The sequence below is a fragment of the Microchirus variegatus genome (assembly GCF_963457635.1).
Source record: "Microchirus variegatus genome assembly, chromosome: 16".
Taxonomy (NCBI): Eukaryota; Metazoa; Chordata; class Actinopteri; order Pleuronectiformes; family Soleidae; genus Microchirus; species Microchirus variegatus.
Genome location: NC_139817.1, coordinates 3,917,078 through 3,937,515, shown reverse-complemented (window position 1 = coordinate 3,937,515; position 20,438 = coordinate 3,917,078). Strand labels below are relative to the sequence as shown.

The 20,438-nt window shown below is 41.4% G+C and overlaps 1 protein-coding gene across 1 annotated transcript; it reads left to right on the top strand.

The window, feature by feature from the left end:
- Positions 1 to 111: 111 nt before the first annotated feature.
- Positions 112 to 19,033, top strand: cryl1 (crystallin, lambda 1). The gene is made up of 9 exons (XM_083902587.1): positions 112 to 225; positions 701 to 808; positions 1,926 to 2,052; positions 5,909 to 6,070; positions 6,235 to 6,330; positions 7,863 to 7,961; positions 11,690 to 11,798; positions 15,435 to 15,541; positions 18,713 to 19,033. The coding sequence occupies exons 1-9, from the start codon at positions 185 to 187 to the stop codon at positions 18,827 to 18,829; spliced, it is 966 nt and encodes a 321-aa protein (XP_083758713.1). The 5' UTR covers positions 112 to 184; the 3' UTR covers positions 18,830 to 19,033.
- The last annotated feature ends 1,405 nt before the right edge of the window (positions 19,034 to 20,438 follow it).

Here is a 20,438-nt window from a genome sequence, read left to right as displayed (position 1 = left end):
ATGGGTTTTTTTTTAAAACGCGAAGGTGCTGAGCGCCTTCTCAGACACCGTACCGGGGTTTCGGGAAGCGTGTGACTCCTGAGGGGGCGGGGCTTCAGTTTTTGATAGAAACACAGATTATTCTGCTAATGTCAGCAGCATCGTGAGGTTTGACCTAATCCCTGTCGTAATCTGCCCCCGAAAAATGAGCCAATCCGACGCGAAAACGATCACCGTCGTCGGCAGGTGAGTGAGATTATACCGCTCTGCGTTTGTGTTTGACTTTAACAGCAGTTAATGAACTGTAATGAGTGAATTACAGCACATAGTTCAGTGGTTGCACTGTATAGATTATTTTTATGAGTTTACATTTCTTGGCAAAGCCTCTTGCTCTTGATAATGACAGGTTTAAGTGATTTTAATGACTGCTATTGTACAACAACAGAGTCATTTAGTGCTTAATGAAGTAGCATTTTATGGGTTTTATGGCTTTATAATTACAGTTTATATATGCAGCCAAACACCTGCTGCAATGCTATGTTCACTGTTTCACAATGTGCTGAACCTTTGGTGAAGTGAGTGACCTCAAACCAGGAAGAGTAAACACTCCACCAAATATCCTCCTGCTTCCCCTTGTTATTGTATTTAAAGGCACAGTATGTTCTCTGATTTACTCACTTCCACCCAAATGTGTGTGTGTGTGTGTGTGTGTGTTTTTCAGCGGACTGATCGGCCGCTCGTGGGCGATGGTGTTCGTCAGCGGAGGCTACGCCGTGAAGATCTACGACAACCAGCCGGGACAGGCCGCTAAAGCCGTCGCGGAGATCAAGTCAGTCCTGGTTTGAACGCCGCGTTCCATTTGCCGAGGGAACTCTGAGTTTTTTACGAGGTCGTAAATGCCAAAATTGCGTGAAGTGCAAAATTTTTTATTTTTCGTACATATTTGTTCCGATTTTAACCACACTTGGTAAACTTGTTGCTCTCATGATTCCAAACACATTTCTAATGTACTTCCATTAGCTCCGCCCACCCAGAAGTCGGCCATTTTGGAAAAACAAAAAAGGCTAGTCTACACATTTGAAGGAACTCGTCCTAGCACGTTTTAAGCTAGCTGCGTCAAACTCGGTCCACATATCAAAAGGTGTGGCCTTAGCTACCTTAGAATTCCACTTTTTTAAAAGCTTTAACAAACTCCAATTTCTCAGTCAGTTTGGCTGAAAATACAAAAGGACATTAACTGCAAGTTTAAATAAATAAATAACCTGTTAGAGTTTGTCCAGTCCAAACTCTAACCTCCTCTCAGAACCGTCAAAGAAAACACTCAGACTTTGCCTCCGTCAGCAGTTTCTTCTCGCTGCAGGAAAAACACGAACAAAGACGTGTTCCTGCTTGAAAACGGTGTCTCAGTCGAGTCATCGCTGGTTAAACATTAGTGTTGCATGACAAAGCAACGCAGTCTTACTCTGTTATATAAAATACTGTTATTGAGGAGAAATGTAGACATTTAAAGATTAGATGTCAATAACCACTGTGCTGCTGTGTCCTCTGCTCTGTGGACAGTAGAGGGCGTCCTTGAACTGGACATTTCCTACCTCTGTCGTCTGATTTCCTGTCCGTTTCTCAGTTTAGGTCACTTTATAATTTCTACATTTTCACATGTGCTCAAACACACATTTATATCCTGGATGTTTCTGGTTTGACCCTTACATAAGCAGAATTATTCTTTTATAAAAAATACATGAAAAAGTTTTTATAAAAAAAGAACATTCTGGACTGAATAAACAGATCCTGTGATCCATCATAGTTTCAGTCCTCACCCTGTCACCGACGTATAAACACGGTCCATCTCTGTTAATATCGTGTGTTCCGCGTCAGATGAATTATTCTTCATCTTGTGTGTGAGTGAACTGCGACGTGACATTTTCCACTGGCTATTTTTTGCTCAGGAAGCAGCTGAGTGAGCTGGAGGAAGCTCACATGATCCGAGGAGAGCTGACGTCCACGCAGCAGCTCGCTCTGCTCAGCAGCTACGACGACCTGGAGCAGGCACTAGAGGGCGCCTTCTTTGTCCAGGTAACGTCACTGGACACTCACACACTCACACACACACACACACACCTGTTTGTATGCCTTAGTGAGGACAAATCATCAACATAATGAATGGTCTTAGCTCCTTACCCTAATCTTAACCATCACAACCAAGTGCCTAACCCTAAAACCAGGTCTTAACGCTACCATCTACGATGATATTTTTGCAATATTTAAGTCACCATATATTATCTAAGTCATGATACAAGTCACAATGCAATATTATCATGATATTTAAGTCACGATACGATATTATCATGATATTTTAGTCACGATATGATAACATCCAAGTCAGGATATATAAGTCACAATGCAATATTATGATATTTAAGTCACGATATGTAAGGTACAATATTATCACAATACGCAAGTCACGATATAAGAGTCACAATACGATATTTATGTCACGATATGATATCATCTAAGTCACGATATATGTCACAATACGATATTTATGTCACGATATATCATCTAAGTCACGATATATGTCACAATATGATATTTTCATATTTAAGTCATGCTACGATATTATCACGATATTTAAGCCATGATACGATATTATCACGATATTTAAGCCATGATACGATATTATCACGATATTTAAGCCATGATACGATATTATCACGATATTTTAACCACAGCATTTTAATCACCATATTTAAGTCATGATACGATATAATCACGATATTTTAATCACAATATTTTAGTCACAATATTTGAGTTACGATACAATATGCAACACGTAAGTCACGATATACGAGTCGCAATACGATATTTAAGTCACGATACAATATTATCTAAGTCACGATATTATATAAGTCACAGTACGATATAATCACAATATTTTGGACACGATATGATGAAGTATTCACAAAATCATACATTGCGATGTACTCGCACAGCAGTTCAAGGGAGAAGGAGCACCTGGCGCCATCTAGTGGACTGAAACCGCAATAGTTATTTGGTATTTCTTTATGCTAATCCACAAACACTTAATGTTTCTTGTAGCATGTAGCGTCTCAAAAGCGACACAATATTGCCACGCAAAATATCGCAAAGTTTTATTTGCGATAATTTTTTTCCCCCCCACACCTCTGTTATTAACCATAAAGATCTGGATGTTTTCCATTTATTCATGATTAAGAATAAAATAGAGTATATAATGTAGTGTTTTCGTGGTCTGAGTGACTGATCGCTTTCAGGAAGTCTGTTAAGACCTCGTCAGACTGAGGCTTTAAAGCAAACAAAAGGAGCTTCAGTTTTAACGACAAATCACTCAAATCGTCTTTGTCGCCATGACGATACAGTTACAGTTAACACACCTGCACGCTTTGTTTCCTTTGTGAAACACACTTGAGGTGTCAGTGAAAGCAGACAATGATTCCTGTCATTACAGGGAAAAAAGGGTCAGTTCCAAAAAAAATCAATTTCCTGTTAAAGAGTTCATTCAAACAAGGAACAATAGAGGGATTATTGTGATTTCTGATCTGCAAATGTTCACACCTACACTTCCTGATAACGTTGTCATTTCATGTCATTCATCTGGAGTTGGATTATTAACTCTTGCTTATCATCAGTTAATCGTTTCTATGATTATTTCTGGCTTCTTAAATGTGAATATTTGTGAATATTGTGATTAAAACTGAATAATTTTGGGGTTTTTTCGACCAAACATTTGAAAACATTATTTTTTAGGTATTTGCTGACATGTTATGGACCAAAATACTGATATATAATGAATAAAGTTTAAAAGTGCAGCTATGTTACAAAACACATCAATGTAAAATGTGGAATTAATTATAATAATATATTATGAAAAAACTGAAAACTTAATTTTTTCTTTTATTCATTAATTTCTGTATTTATTCATGCATTAATTTATTAATTTATTATTTTCTTTCTTTCTTTTATTTATTTATTATTATTACCTAATTTATGGGACAAAACGTCCATAAAGAGAGTAAAAAAGCAGATTCCACACAGAATAGAGCTGTTTTGAGGTGTACATTTCCTCTTATTCTGGCTGTTTGGGGTGTTTATTATGGGTTGTAAATTTCAAGTTTGCCTTATATGATATTTCAGACACAGGGGAGATTTTCCTGTTGAATAAATCAGATTTTACACTATATTCATCACAATATGTCATCATTTATTTTAAGAAAAGTGGGGAAAAAGACATTTTGTGGGTCAAAATTCAATTTGTTGACATATGGTATTTCACGTCATTTCAAAATAAAAGTGCCCGTTTTGATACCGAACAATGTCCAGTTTAGGAGTTTGAGTCTCAGAGTGTGAAGTCAGTGGAGTGTGTGACGTGACGTGCGCGACGTACATTCTTCACATCACCGCGTTCCGCCTGCTCAGCCAGTTCAAGCAGTTCCAGCGACGACGACTGGTTTTTAAAGAGCGCGTTCTCTCTGCACTGCAGCCTGTGACGGCCACTCCTCTCAGGGCCGACCTTAAAGCACAGGCCCAAGTTTGAAGTGGATGATTTTTAAAAAAACAAAACAAACAAAAACAAACGTGTAGCCTTGGTAGTTCACGTCAGACTTTTACTCTGAGGGTGCAGGGTTCAAGTCCCTGTTTGAGTACAGTATTCATCTTTTTTTGACAAGTAGTAGTTATCAGAGGTGGAAAGCAATGAATTACATTTACTCGCATTACTGTAATTGAATGGGCTTTTTGTCTACGTTTTAAATCACATCCGTTACTGAGTAACAACACGTTGACCTGATTTTGAATGACGACGACACGCAAGTGACAATGAATTCAACATCCTTCTCATGGCGTGACGAGCTAGCAGGTGCTCAGCGAGCGCATCGTTCCAACGAAAGTAAGAAGGATGCGTCACGCGCTGCCAAAACAAAGAACAATTCTTTATCCACTAAATCTGTCAGATTAGTGCCAGTGTTTTTGATGTCTTTACCGGTTGGTGCCTGTGACGCAACACAAAGTTTGATGGAGATTGATTTGGTCGTTTTTTTGAGTAAGTTCTCATGCGTGCAGTACAAGTAACACGGGTTAAAAAACTAGTCAAACCCCAGCCAGCATGTCCATGTGGGCTACCCGGAAAGGGAACTAAGTACCTGGGCACTAAGTGGCTCTTTCCGGGCCACCCAGGTACTAAGTGGATACTATAAGTGGGTTCTTGGTACCCTTTCCGGTCCACCTGGCTACGAAGTGGGTACTTAACACCCTTTCCGAGCCACCAGGGTACTAGGTGGATATTTGGTTACATTTCCGGGCCAACAGGGTACCAAGTGTGTACTTGGTAACCTTTCCAGGCAACGTGGGTACTTGGTACACCTTCTGGGCCACCTGGATTCTAAAGTGGGTACTTGGTACCCTTTCTGTGCTACCTAAGTACTAAGTGGGTACTTAATACCCTTTCCGGGCCACGTGGGTACTTGGTACACTTTCTGGGCCACCTGGATACTAAAGTGGGTACTTGGTACCCTTTCTGTGCTACCTAAGTACTAAGTGGGTACTTAATACCCTTTCCGGGCCACGTGGGTACTTGGTACACTTTCTGGGCCACCTGGATACTAAAGTGGGTACTTGGTACCCTTTCTGGGCTACCTAAGTACTAAGTGGGTACTTAATACCCTTTCCGGGCCACTTGGGTACTTGGTACCCTTTCCAGGCCACCTGGGTGTTCTAAGTGGGTACTTGATACCCTTTCTGGATTACCTAGGTACGAAGTGGGTACCAAGTACCCTTTCCGAGCTTTTTTATTTGGGTCCTATATGTGAAGCCCACAAAGGCAAGAATTAGCACATTTAACTTAATGACTTTGCGGAGTGTCATCATGTATCTGAATGTGTGTTTGTGTGTTTACCAGGAGTGTGTGTTTGAGCAGCTGGACGTGAAGCAGAGCGTCTTCCAGGACGTGGAGCGACTTGTGGGAGACGACGTCATCCTGAGCAGCTCCACCTCGTACATCATGCCCAGCAGCCTCTTCTCCAAAGTCCACAACAAGAGTCGCTGCCTCATCTCCCATCCGGTCAGTGCCGCGGGGGGCATCCCTGGTACCAGTAGGTGGCGCTCGTGAGGGGGCGCCAAACTGAGGGAATACAGTTGAACTATTATCACATGTCCTTTATCTTGAAGGATGACTGAGTTTCCACTGAACAATGATGACGATGATGTGTGTCCTGTGCTTCTCAGGTAAACCCACCCTACTATGTTAAACTGGTGGAGCTGGTACCTCACCCAGAGACAGCAGAGGGTGTGATGAGCACCACCCACGCTGTAATGACCAAGGTAAAAGATCCCGGATTACTCAGTCCTGAGAGAACAAAGTAAATGTCAGTACTGTAGGCGTTAGATGAACCACATAAGGCAACAATGTGACGAACTAGGAAAATGTTTCAGAGAGCACATAGTTCTGACAAAAGTAAAAACGCTATAGTCATGCACCGCTAAAGAAAATCCTTAATCCACCTAATCGGATCTGTCAGATTAGTGCCAGTGTTTTTGAATTCCTTACTGGTTGATGACCTGATGCAACACAACGTTTGATGGAAAATGATTTGGTAGTTTTTGAGTGACCCTTTTCCGACCCACCTGGGTACTAAGTAGGTACTTAATACCTTTTCTGGTCCACCTGGGTACTTGATACCCTTCTGGGCCACCTGGGTACTAAGTAGGTACTTAATACCCTTTCTGAGCCACCTGGGTACTAAGTAGGTACTTGATACCCTTTCTGGGCCAACTGGGTACTAAGTAGGTACTTGATACCCTTTCTGGGCCACCTGGGTACTTAATACCCTTTCTGGGCCATTTGGGTACTAAGTAGGTACTAAATACCCTTTTTGAGCCACCTGGGTACTAAGTAGGTACTTGATACCCTTTCTGGGCCACCTGGGTACTAAGTAGGTACTTGATACCCTTTCTGGGCCACCTGGGTACTAAGTAGGTACTTGATACCCTTTCTGGGCCACCTGGGTACTAAGTAGGTACTTGATACCCTTTCTGGGCCACCTGGGTACTAAGTAGGTACTTGATACCCTTTCTGGGCCACCTGGGTACTAAGTAGGTACTTGATACCCTTTCTGGGCCACCTGGGTACTAAGTAGGTACTTGATACCCTTTCTGTGTCACCTGGGTACTAAGTAGGTACTTAAAACCCTATCTGTGCCACCTGGGTACTAAGTAGGTACTTAAAACCCTTTCTGGGCCACCTGGGTGCTAAGTAGGTACTTGATACCCTTTCTGTGTCACCTGGGTACTAAGTAGGTACTTAAAACCCTTTCTGTGCCACCTGGGTACTAAGTAGGTACTTAAAACCCTTTCTGGGCCACCTGGGTGCTAAGTAGGTACTTGATACCCTTTCTGTGCCACCTGGGTACTAAGTAGGTACTTAAAACCCTTTCTGGGCCACCTGGGTACTAAGTAGGTACTTAAAACCCTTTCTGGGCCACCTGGGTACTAAGTAGGTACTTGATACTCTTTCTGGGCCACCTGGGTACTAAGTAGGTACTTAATACCCTTTCTGGGCCACCTGGGTGCTAAGTAGGTACTTGATACCCTTTCTGTGCCACCTGGGTACTAAGTAGGTACTTAAAACCCTTTCTGGGCCACCTGGGTACTAAGTAGGTACTTAAAACCCTTTCTGGGCCACCTGGGTACTAAGTAGGTACTTGATACTCTTTCTGGGCCACCTGGGTACTTAATGCGTTAATGTGTTGTCATTACGTTACCTTTAAAGCTCTGAAATGCATTTATATTCAAACTTAGAAGTGTCTTCTCGGAGCTGTTGTCCTTCCTGACCCGACGGTTTTCTCTTGATTCAGGTCGGTCAGGCGCCCGTCTGTTTGAAGAAAGAGATCGATGGTTTTGCCCTCAACAGAGTCCAGGCGGCCATTATCGCAGAGTCCTGGAGGCTGGTCCAGGTCAGTGCGTGCTTTTATACGTCGTTTTATTCAGTTCTTTTCACAGTCTGTTGTATAAAGAAACGGGTTCTCAGTGAGGCTTTAGCTGCTGATGGTTTTTGTAACACAAGCAGAGAAGAGGAAGGTCGGTCTAGATTCATTTCTGAGGGTAAATGAGCTTTAGCCTCCGACGACAGGCGCCATCACGTGATCTCTAATGGGAGAAATGGTCAGAATGATAATGAGGATGATGACGGCGATGACAATCGTTGCCCGAGCTTGAACTCTCATGACTCAGTCAGTGAGGAGAAAGAGATGAGAACAGCAGTAACAGGTCAGAGGATTTCAGATTCTCGGAGCTGACGCGGACTTCGAGGAAACGAAGCCGAGACGAGTGGATTATTTTCTCTGTGTGTGTCTGTCTGTGTGTGTGTGTGTGTGTGTGTGTGTCCTGGCGTCCATACATCGATCATGTGATATTTGTGTCTTCACACACGCGTGTGAAAGCTGAGTGTGGAGTGTTAGCACAGAGTTAGCACACACACACACACACACACACACACACACGTGACAAGAGTAAAAATAGCGACGAGTCGTCCTTCAACTGGAAGGTTGTGGGTTTGATTCCCGGCCCGCGTTAAACCCCATGTTATTTCAATGTTTTATGTTTATGCATATTTATTTACCCATTTACTTATCGTTTATTAATTATATAATTATATAATTTTAATGTGTTTATTCATATTCATTTATTTAAGGGGCATTTCGTTATTTCTATTTTATTTCTAATATATCTATTTGTTTAATTAGTTTATTATATTATATATTTTCTATTTTATTATGTTTATGCATATTTATCGATTTATTTTATATTCATTTATTTATTATCTATCTATTTACTAATGTATTTATGGGTTAGCGGGTATTTTTTGACTCAGCCTTGTGTGTGAATGGGTGTGTGAATATGTGAATGGGTGTGGCGAGTAAAACACTTTGTGTTGTTTGTTATATGAATATAAAGTGCTGTGTAAACAAAGATTGATTGACTGACAGTTGACACTTATTCAACTGACAGATTTACCCAATTAAAATACCTGGGATTTTTACAACTTTAAATTTAGCTTTTTTAATCACCTAAACGTGCAGAGACATTTTCTGTCGTGACTCGAGAACCGACAGTTTTTAGCTCCTAAATCTCTGTGATACATTTAATTGAAAAAATAAATATTTAAAAAAATATATATATATATATATTTTTTTTTTAATTAGATCTTCAGCCCCAACCATTAACACAATTTCAAAACCCAAGTGTAAACCTGTCAGACACACTCTGTCGGTTCGTCTCGCCAAAGTCGTACAACAGGTAAAGCTTGTAAATTAGTCAGCGTCAGCTCACGAAGTCTGGGCCTGGCTCTAATTAAGTCGTTAAAAAACGCGGCGACAGGAATGTGTGCGTCAGAATCAAGGAGAAGACGACGACAAAGACGAGTTAAATTCAAAAACAAACGGTGGACGCTCTCTCTCTCTCTGTGTGGTGACCTCGCTGAACCCTTGCTGTCGTGTGACTAAAACAACGTGATTTACAGAGTAGATGTCACTTCTCAGAACGCTGTTTATACTGGCGCCAAATTTATATTCCGGTAAAGTCTGGAAGTTTCACACCCTGCACTGGACGTTAGTTAAACTGAAGATGTCTCACCTCTAATCCAAGAGGCCTTTTCAAAAGTCCGATTATAGTCAGACTAAGACAACCTTTCCATTTTCTTAATGTCATGTAAACGGTAGTCTTAGTACAGGTAGTCTTAGTCGGACTAACATACCCGGATAATGCTATTCTTAGTCTGATAGCTCCTGCATGTGTGCGCTTAGTCAGACTGGAGTCGAGTTTTTACATGTGTGTCAAAAGTATGATTTTAGTCAGACTAAGACAATAATTCAGTTTTCTTAATGTCATGTCAACGCATTAGTCCGACTTAAATCGAGCTAGTCTTGGTCAGACTAACATACCCGAATAATGTGATTCATAGTCCGATTACTCCTGCAGGTATAGTCGGACTGAAGTTGGTGAGTTTTTACAACCGTTTACATGTGTGTCAAAAGACAATAATTCCGTTTTCTTAATGTCACATAAACGTGTTAGTCCGACTTAAATTGAGGTAGTCTTAGTCAGATCAACATACCCGGATAATAATGCGATTCATAGTCCGATTGCTCCTTCATGTGTACGCTTAGTCGGACTGGAGTCGGGGAGTTTTTACAACCGTTTACATACTACGTGTCAAAAGTCCAGTTTTAGTCAGACTAAGACAATAACTCTGTTTTCTTAATGTCACGAAAACACGTTAGTCTGAGTAGTCGAGCTAGTCTTAGTCAGACTAGCATACCCGGATAATGCTATTTTCATAGTCCGATTTCTCTTCAGCGTGTATAGTCGGACTCGGAAAGTTGTCCGATTGCCCGTCTTAGTCGGACTATGGCCTTAGCCCGATTAAACTGTGCATGAGTGTGATGGTTAAACGTCGTGTTTGCGGGCAGATTTTTCAGATCAGACTTTTGCCTCGATTGAAAAAACTGTGTTTTTTTAGGACCTAAACTTTTGAGCGTTAAGGTCTGCGATCTCAGAGCGGCTCTGTGATCCTTGGTCCAGTAGAAGGAAGGACCTTCACTCTCTCTCTCTCACGCTGAAACCGGTGCCAGCGTTGGAAAGCAGAGCGGCTGAGAAAGCAGCTCGTTTGCCCCCCTGTGTGATTACGGCGTAGAAAAGACCTCACCCTCCATCCCACTTTTCTCAGATAACGGGCTCGTTGTTGGACTCGGGGAACCCAAACAAAGACGACCCTGTCCCCCCCCCCCACCCCCTTCCTCTCACTCGCCCTCCTTCTCTGTATCTGTGTCAGGGCTTTGATTTCCCTCTTCTGTAACCCAGAAACACCTGAACACCCCCCCACCTCCACCACCACCACCCCCGTGTGTCGCCTTCCGTCCACCCATCCCTCTATCCTCAGCTGCTCTCAGACATAATCCTGAACACACAGAGCCGGGTGATTAGGGGGAACATTAGATGGTGGGAGTCGTCCGATTGGCATCAAAGGGAATTTAAAGGGATGGTTCAGGTTTTTTTTTTGCTACTTGACAAAAACACATCACTCAATAAATCTATAACGGCTTAAATCTACGGTATCTTTAGAATGAGTTTGCCCCATTTTCTTCGGAATTAGACGGCTTTTTCTCACTGGAAATTGAAGTTTGGAAACCGCTCACTCTCCCACACCAAACCCCGTGGAGAAAATCAGTGATTTTAGCATCACAGCAGTGACAGCACACAGGATTCACAGGATTGTTGATCCACTGCTGCCTCCGTCAGTGCGTTCAAATGTGTTCTTTAGTGAATTCGGCGTTTGAAAATGCTTTGTGTGTATTAACCTAAGTGACATAAAGTGACCACACGAGGCAGCAGTGGAGCAGCAGCTCCGGTGACTCTGTGAGTTTAAAACGATGATTTTCTCTATGGGATTTGGTGTGGGAGAGTGAGCGGTTTACAAACGTCAGTTCTGAGCAGTTTTAATGGCGACATTTAGTGATAAATATATTCTTCTTATATGTTAGACGTAAGCAGGCATATATTTTTAAACCAGAATCATCAGAATCATGAAACCCTCCAGTCAGGGAAACTCTGGACGGAGCCGTTTTCACTTCAATGTTTGATTTCGTTGTACATTTATCGACTCGATTTCTTCCTCTTTTATCAGGACGGTGTTGTCTCAGTCAAGGACATCGACCTGGTGATGTCAGAGGGCTTAGGAATGCGTTACGCCTTCATCGGTCCCATGGAAACGATGCACCTCAATGCACCAGAAGGTAACGGTTCCTTTTTTTGGGGGGGGAATAATTTGACATATTTTGGACAAAAATGTGTTATTTCAATTTAATCAAAACCATAATCCATCTTTTACTTAAAGCAGAGAGGTTTTTGAGGCCTTAAACCAACCACAGTTGTGACAAAATAACATGATAAATTATAATCTCTGCTCATATAACTCAGTTTAAGTCATTATTCCAGTAGATTATTTTAATTCTGTGACAGGACTGAGTTGAAAAAGTTATTTATTTACTCTATTTACTCTAATATTTCTCCACTGTCACTTTACTTTTCTTGATTATTTATTTGGAACTTGTTTTTATATTTAAATATATATATATATGTATATGTATATACATATATATAAAATTGAGTCTCTCGATACTCGACTCTTCTCTGAACACCAGAGCGTCGCTTATCTAAAGTGTGAGAAAATCACACACACACTGTACATGCATGTACCGTGGCATTCCTCTGTGTGTGTGTGTGTGTGTGTTCTTGTATGTGTGACCTCTTCAGGACGTCATAAACACTGATCTCGTCAGGACCAGCCGTTGTCACGGAGACCAAAACCTGGTCCTCGTGAGGCAGAACCTCATTTTTAAAAAGGAACCGTTTGAAGCTAAAGATTAGCATTATGGTTAGGGATTAGGGAATGCCATTATGTCTGCGAGCGTCCTCAGAAGGACTGCTGTGTGAGAACGTGTGTGTGTGTGTGTGTGTGTGTGTGTGTGTGTGAGATGGAGAGTGAATCCTCGGGCACATGAGGAATATCAGCGGCGAGTGTGAAACCCACAGAGCGGCCATGACTCTGTGTACACACAGAGGTAAAAAAAAAAAAAAAAAGGTCGCCGTGGTACGAAACAAAGCGGCCTTTTGATGGGGGACGATGAATGCACTCAGTCACACCAGTAATCCAAAACTCACAGTGAGCGCGGAGCATGGACGCCAACTCTACCTGTACTTACGCCGCCGGAGCTCTCTGTGATCGTGTTCTCCTCGGATCGTTCAGAGAGACTTCCCGTCCTCCGAGTCCGTCCGATCAGATAATGGAGCACTAAAAGTCTCCTTCTCTGTTAGCCCGAATGACTCAGGAGGACATTTAGACCTGTAAAGTGATTTAAAAAAAAAAAAAAACTTGTTAGTAACCACCTCGCCAAATTCAAGTTGCTAAGTGTTTAAAAACCTGGTTACAAATCATGTAAAGTTCAGCAACATTCACTGTTCTGAAGCCCCGCCCCCACACGGCTAATTGGCCAGATTTTGGTAGACCGTTAACGGCGTCAATGTTAATGCACGTTAATGCACGTTGACCCATGTAGCGTTTTCCATGACGAGATGCGCGTGACGTGATGTTTACGTGACTTTAAAACAGAGGCACACATACGCAGTACACAGGTACGCTAGTTATTTGTAGCGCTGCTCTTTTCGTTCAATAAACAGACCGCTCCAGTTCCACTCTAGGCGTGCTAACATCGCTAAAGGAGCTAACTGAGCTAACCGGCTGGACTCTGGTGCCGCGGCACGTAAACATGACGTTACGCGTGTCTTTTTTCCGGTCATGGAAAAAACGCGCCATGCGTTAACGTTGACGCCGTTAACGCGCCCAACGCTAGTACTTTTGTTCAGAACCGTAACTCGTACGAGCCGAGTTAAGACAAAACATCGCGCGCGCACACACACACACACACACACACAACAGCTAGCAGCGCTAGCTGACGATGCCGTCAGTCTGTTTATATTCCGAAGTCACGTTAAATCACGCGAGTTTCTGGATCTTCTCCTGGGTCTGGACTGGATTCGGAGGAGCTGTGTCCTCTTCTAATGCACCGGTCACACACACATTCTGGCATATTTACTTTAGTGGGGACCAGAGTCCATGAGCATTATCTATTCGATCGTACAGAATATTGACGTTAAAATAATTACTAAAAAGAAATTATGATGAAAAATGTGAGTTAGTGGCAGTAAAAGAAAAGAGAATCAAACACAGAGTCTGAGTCTGGTTGGTGATCGATGGCATTTATCACACGTGTGTGTTATATATACTGTACATATACAGCAGTGTGTGTGTTTGTGTGTGTGTGTTTCACTGTTTAATTTTAGACTTTTATTCAAAAAAGCTTCACATTATATTCAATTTTTTTTTTCAGTTTTTCCGACCAAATAATGTGAATAATGATTAAATGTTTTCTCGGTGTGAAACTTCATGTCCGTGTGACAAAGTTATTTTAAAGACAGAGCCTCTGACCTGCTTTCATTAAAGACACAGTGTGAACCACTTCACATACGTTCCACATTATTCCACACTGACTTTTATTTTATCCTCACCCGCTGAGTCTCTTATCGCAGGACTTTGTCAACAAACCAAACTCACGTCCCCCTCTTTATGATCAGTTTTGTCCAATCATTGGTCATAATTGTTGCCTCTTTAATTTGCTCCTGACTGAAAGTTGAATAAAATGGTTAATTGTGTGTTTTTAAACTTCTTTTTGGACAAAAATATTTGACAAATCTCGTCTCAAAATTTTAAGTTTTAATGATGCAATAAAATTTTATATTGAACATTTGTAATCTAATCTAATCTGTAATTTGTAATCTAATCTAAAATTAAGGATTCAGATCTAAAGATTACAATATATTTGGCACCACGTCTGTTGGTAGATGTATGCAATAGCTCATTATTTGGCAGTCAATCTATTGGTGGATGTATTCAATAGCTCATTATTTGGCACTCAGTCTCTTGGCAGATGTGTGGAACAGTTCATTATTTGGCAATACTTTTCTTGGTGGATATATACACACAGCTCACTATTTGGCAGTCAGTCTGTTTGGTTGTGTTTCGAACAGCTCATTGTTTTTGCAGGCAGTCTCTTGGTGGATGTCTAGAAGAGCTCATTATTTGCTGGTCAGTCTTTAGGTGGATTTATAGAATAGCTCACTATTTAGCAGTCCACACAACAGTCCTCATCCCTGCCCGTTGACCTCATCACAAAGTTACTCACTCTTTAACTAAGAAAAACAGGTCACACACCTTGAACTGTTAATATTCATCTATTAACACCTGACAAATTAGCCACAGATAATCTGCTGCAGGAAAAACAAACAAAGTAAAGATTTGAACTATGAGGAAATGATTTTCTGTGAACAGTAAAACATCTGCAGTCTTGTGTTTCTCTAACTCTCTATTCTATTTTTTTTTTTTTAAAGGGAAAGTAATCTGAGGTTACAGACAGAGAGAGGCGTATAGATACAGATAATATATACATATACTGTATATATGTTCATACCTGTCAAAGTACAGTATGTTTACATCCCAGTGTGTCAGCTCCAGGATTAACTGTTGAGGAGGAGGTTGGTGCAAAGCAGGAAACACGGGTGTTATTTTGATTTATCTGAGGAGGGGAAAAAAACGAAAGTATAAGAGAAACTGAACAGATGTCATTGAAGGAAAACTTGATTTTACTTTAAATTCTCCTAAATAAAAGTTTTTCCTGGAGCGGAGCAGAATGTTCACGCCGAGTCGTCACTTTCTCTGCCAGACAGTTTGTGGTTGTTGTGCGGTTTTAAAAAGTTCTGATAAACACGTGAACTGTTCTCGTCGTCTCTCCATCATCTCATCTCATCTCACACAGGTTTAGAGGATTATATGAAGCGCTACAGCGGCGGCTTATCCAGGGTTCTGACCTCGTGTGGACCGGTACCAGACTTCTGCGGCGAGGGAGCCAAGAAAATCTGTAACGTAAGTGTGACGACGACGACGACGGCCAAACATTAAAGGTCTAGTATGTAAGCATGAAAAATAAACTTTCAGGGAGTTTCTGGGAGTCAGGGAGCACAAAGAACAAGGGATGTAGCGCAGAGTACAAGTGAGGGCGCATCAAGAATAAGTGAGGGAGCATCAAGAATAAGTGAGGGAGCGTAATGAACAAGTGAGGGAGCGTAGAGAACAAATCAGGGAGTGTAAAGAACAAATCAGGGAGTGTAAAGAACAAGTGAGGGAGCGTAAAGAATAAGTGAGGGAGCGTAAAGAACAAGTGAGGGAGCGTAATGAACAAGTGAGGGAGCGTAAAGTACAAATCAGGGAGTGTAAAGAACAAGTGAGGGAGCGTAAAGAACAAATCAGGGAGTGTAAAGAACAAGTGAGGGAACGTAAAGAATAAGTGAGGGAGCGTAAAGAATAAGTGAGGGAGCGTAAAGTACAAATCAGGGAGTGTAAAGAACAAGTGAGGGAGCGTAAAGAATAAGTGAGGGAGCGTAAAGAACAAGTGAGGGAGAGTAAAGAACAAATCAGGGAGTGTAAAGAACAAGTGAGGGAGCGTAAAGAACAAGTGAGGGAGCGTAAAGAATAAGTGAGGGAGCGTAAAAACAAGTGAGGGAGTGCAAAGAACAAGTGAGGGAGCACCAAGAACAAATCAGGGAGCGTAAAGAACAAGTGATGGAGCGTAAAGAACAAATCAGGGAGTGTAAAGAACAAGTGAGGGAGCGTAAAGAATAAAACAGGACCACAAAGAACAAGTCAGTGAAAGAATAACTGAGGGAGAACAAAGAACAAATGAGGGAGCGTAAAGAACAAATCAGGTATGGTAAAGAACAAGTCAGGGAGCGTAAACAACAAATTTCTGGGAGTCAGGGAGCACACAGAACAAGGGATGTAGCGCAAAGTACAAGTGAGGGCGCATCAAGAATAAGTGAGGGAGCGTAATGAACAAGTGAGGGAGCGCAAAGAACAAGTGAGGGAGCGCAAAGAACAAATCGGGCTCAAAGAACAAATGAGGGAGCGTAAAGAACAAGTGAGGGAGCGTTATGTTTTAAGCTCCGTTTTGTTCAATATCTGCAGATAAAATATTACACACTGGCCCTTTAAATGTCCTGCTTTATGACTTCCCGTCACCGATTTGCTCCGGTGGAGCGAACGTTTGCAGACGCCTGGAGTCTTTAGTTCTGCGTGACTGAAGTCGTCGCGTGGTTGCACGCTAACGCGCCAACTCGCTAACACGCGGGACTGTTAACGGTCGTCACGTGAGGGAAACAATGAGCCTTCGGAGGACAATAAGAGTCGCTCATGTTCTCACACCCAGAGCTGTTGTTGCTCTGCATTCTCTGTGAATATTAATCATCATAATTACATGAGGATTATTCACTCCACAACGGCACAGGGCAGGGCAGGGTTTTTTTCACGGTTGCCGTGGACGACAACCACGGAATAAAGAATACATAGGCGTTATTCGTTCCTGCGAATTGTTCCAACTTTAAAAAGCAGCATTTCCGATTCTCTGAATGTTGTTGTTTTTGTTTTTAAATTGGATAATCCCGCGATTTAATAGAGTGTGAACTTGATCTGCAGCCTAAACCACACGACAGCGCTGATGTTTCTGCAAACCACAGCTATGAAAACAAAGTGACGTCTGCCACGTCTGGAAGTCGCTGGTGATTTCCTCAGTCAATGACGAGGTCACGATATTTCAGTTTCCATTCTACCCTTATCGTGGTTATGAAAGAGAGTTTTCGCAGAACTAACGAACTCTAAAAACGGAACTTTAATGAACGCAATTAAAGTCGTCACCTAATTGTTTTGTTTTGTGTCCTTTAAAAGTACAAAATGAAACCACCGCTCTATGGTTTTGTTCACCTCATGTTTTATAAACAGAACCATGTGACGGTTTGTTTTGATTGACACAACGCGACATACTTGAGTTAATGGAACGTTCCGATGCGACGAGTCAGACAAAGTTATCGACGCTGATTATATACTTTTATGTATACTATATATATATATATAATGTGTGTTCATACCTGCTACAAATACAGTTGAACCAGTTTCTGTCAGGACGACGTGATTTTGATTTACTGTATCTGGAAAAACAAAAGTAAAAAGTGACGTAAACAGATGGACGCAAATATCCCACAAATATCATTTTATATTATAACTTTAAATTATCTGGAAAAACAAAAGTAAAGTAAAAACTGAACAGATGAACGTCGCACAATACAACTTTAAATTTATCGGACAATGAAATCATGCAACAGTTTCGGAGCGCTGAGGCCGCTCCTTTTGACGTAAAGAGAAAATCCTTTCGCTATTTTTAATCGTTAGCTTGTCGAGAACCAATGGACCGAGTTTGACGCGGCTAGCTTAAACGTGTGTGCTAGGGGACGAGTTCGTTCAAATGCTAGCCATTTTTGTTTTTTCCCAAAATGGCCGACTTCTGGGTGGGCGGAGCCAATAGAAGTGCATTAGGCATTTGTTTGGAATCACGAGATCATCAAGTTTACCAAGTTTGGTTAAAATCGGAAACAACTATGTGCGACTTAGACGCAATAGAAAAAAAAATACAACATTTAGCATTTAACGCAATTTTGACGATCGAGAGTGAAACTTGTGATTTAATGTAATGTAGTAAATTTTGAGGGGGTTTTTTTGGGGGGGGGGGGGTTGTGTTTTTTTAAAAAGCCCTAAGGACATTGCTAATGGTCTCCAACTGTTACGTGATAAGTGGTTTTGTGATGTCATCGATAAGCTGCTTTCATCACGAGAACAAGGTGAGATTCCAGCACAGGAACTCTTCCTCAGGGCTCAGGAACCTGTCGAGGAACTTATCCCACCTCCCTGAAGAATCTCAGACCCAGAGGGTGTGTGTGTGTGTGTGTGTGTGTTTTTACTACCTACATGTTATTTCAACAAATTCCAGAAACATAGTTTTAATTGGAAATACCAGACAGTTTCCATTCCCCCCACACACACACCCTGCAGTTTATAGTGTAAATGAAGATGATGATGATGATGATGAGAGCGCTTGAACAGGTTTTGAGTTTTTTTTTTCCAGGTTTGAAGGACTTTCTGTGGGGTTTCAGACCTGGTTTTATCCCCTTCAAGGTGCTTGATATCAGACCGTATTTGTCCTCCCCACAGGAAATGAGTGAGCTGATTCCCAGTGACCAGAAGAATCTGACGGCCAGGAAGGAGAGGAGAGACCAGCTGCTGATGGGACTGTCTAAACTGAAGAAGGACCATGAAGACGCTTCCTAAACTGTTTTTTTCTAACGCCTCATATTGTTTTTTATCAGTTTTAAAAGGGATTTATTCATTCAAATCAAATTAAAACGTACTTTTTCTCGGGGTCAAGGTGCTACAGCGGACAGAGATCGTAGAATATGAAGAACAGAAGTTATTCTGACTCAGCATTCTGACTTTTTCTTTAATCTCTGACTTTGCAAATGCCAGTAAATAAAGTCATGAGACGTTACTGAATCATCTCTGCTGTGCTTTTATCTTAATGTCAGCAGAACAAATGGATGACGTGGTGAGTCGCACATAGAATGTTTACGCTCTGATTCGAGGAAACGGGGATCAGGAGTGGGTTTTTTTTCTCTCTCAGACTCTGGAGCAGATTCTAATTTCACAGTGACCACGGGAGAGGAGTGACCACAGTCACATGATCTGTGATAAATCTGACATGGTTTTGTGTTTGACCTCGTCAGGACCAGTCGTCCTCATGGGGAGCAAAACCTGGTCCTAATGAGGCAGAACCTCATTTCTGAAGGAACTGGTTAAGTTTAGGACTAAGATTTGGACTGTGGTTATGGTTAAGGTAACCAATATCTCAAGTATCGACCGATATCTCAAGTATCACCCGATATCTAAAGTATCGACCGATATCTAAAGTATCTACCAATATCTTAAGTATTTATCAATATCTAAAATATTGACCGATATTCTCAAGTATCTACAGATATCTAAAGTATCGACCGATATTCTCAAGTATCTATCGATATTCTAAAGTATCGCATGATAGTTCAAGTATTGAGGGATATCTCAAGTGTCAACCGATATTCTCAAGTATCTACTGATATCTCAAGTATCTACCGATATCTAAAGTATTGCCCGATATCTCAAGTATCAACCGATCTTCTCAAGTATCGACCGATATATCAAGTATCAACCGATATCTTAAGTACCTACTGATATCTAAAGCATCGACCAATATCTTAAGTATTGACCGATATCTCAAGTATTGACCGATACCTAATGTATCTACCGATATATAAAGTATCGACCGATATATCAAGTATCAACTGATATCTAAAGTACCTACTGATATCTAAAGTATCTACCGATATGTCAAGTATCTACCAATATCTAAAGTCTTGAACGATATCTCAAGTATCCGCCAATATCTCAAGTATCTTAAGTACATTTTGTATGAGTAAATTACTTTTTGATACATTAAACGGTATTTACTTTAAGTACTTTTAATGAAGTAATATTTTTTTTTTTTTTTTAAGTGATTTTCTGGTCACATACTTGTACTTTTACTCAAGTATTACCTTTACGGTACTTTAGACAAGAATGCTAAGTGTACAGCTTCAAATCCTCAAGTGTTCATCTTCAGTGTTTCATCAGCCTTCGCACGCTCTGACCACGCCCACTGCAACCATGGCCCCTCCTCTTCACCACTGGCCCCTCCCCTTCTCCACTGGCCACGCCCCCTCTGCCTCCAGCAGCTGTGATGTTAAAGCTTGTGCAGACTCAGGTGCGTCTCTCACAGAGAGTCAAGACTCTTAAAGTCAAAGTTCCTCCTCAACAGCTCAGTGACTCTGACTCTGTGATTCTGGAGCGCGGAAAAAACTGTTTTCTT

What these genes read in the sequence shown, in the direction of transcription:
- cryl1 (XM_083902587.1), top strand. Translation starts at nt 185, where the DNA reads ATGAGCCAATCCGACGCGAAAACGATCACCGTCGTCGGCAG. An exon ending in AGGGCGCCTTCTTTGTCCAG is followed by an intron (nt 2,053 to 5,908) that starts GTAACGTCACTG and finishes TGTGTTTACCAG; the next exon opens with GAGTGTGTGTTTGAGCAGCT. An exon ending in GCACCTCAATGCACCAGAAG is followed by an intron (nt 11,799 to 15,434) that starts GTAACGGTTCCT and finishes CATCTCACACAG; the next exon opens with GTTTAGAGGATTATATGAAG.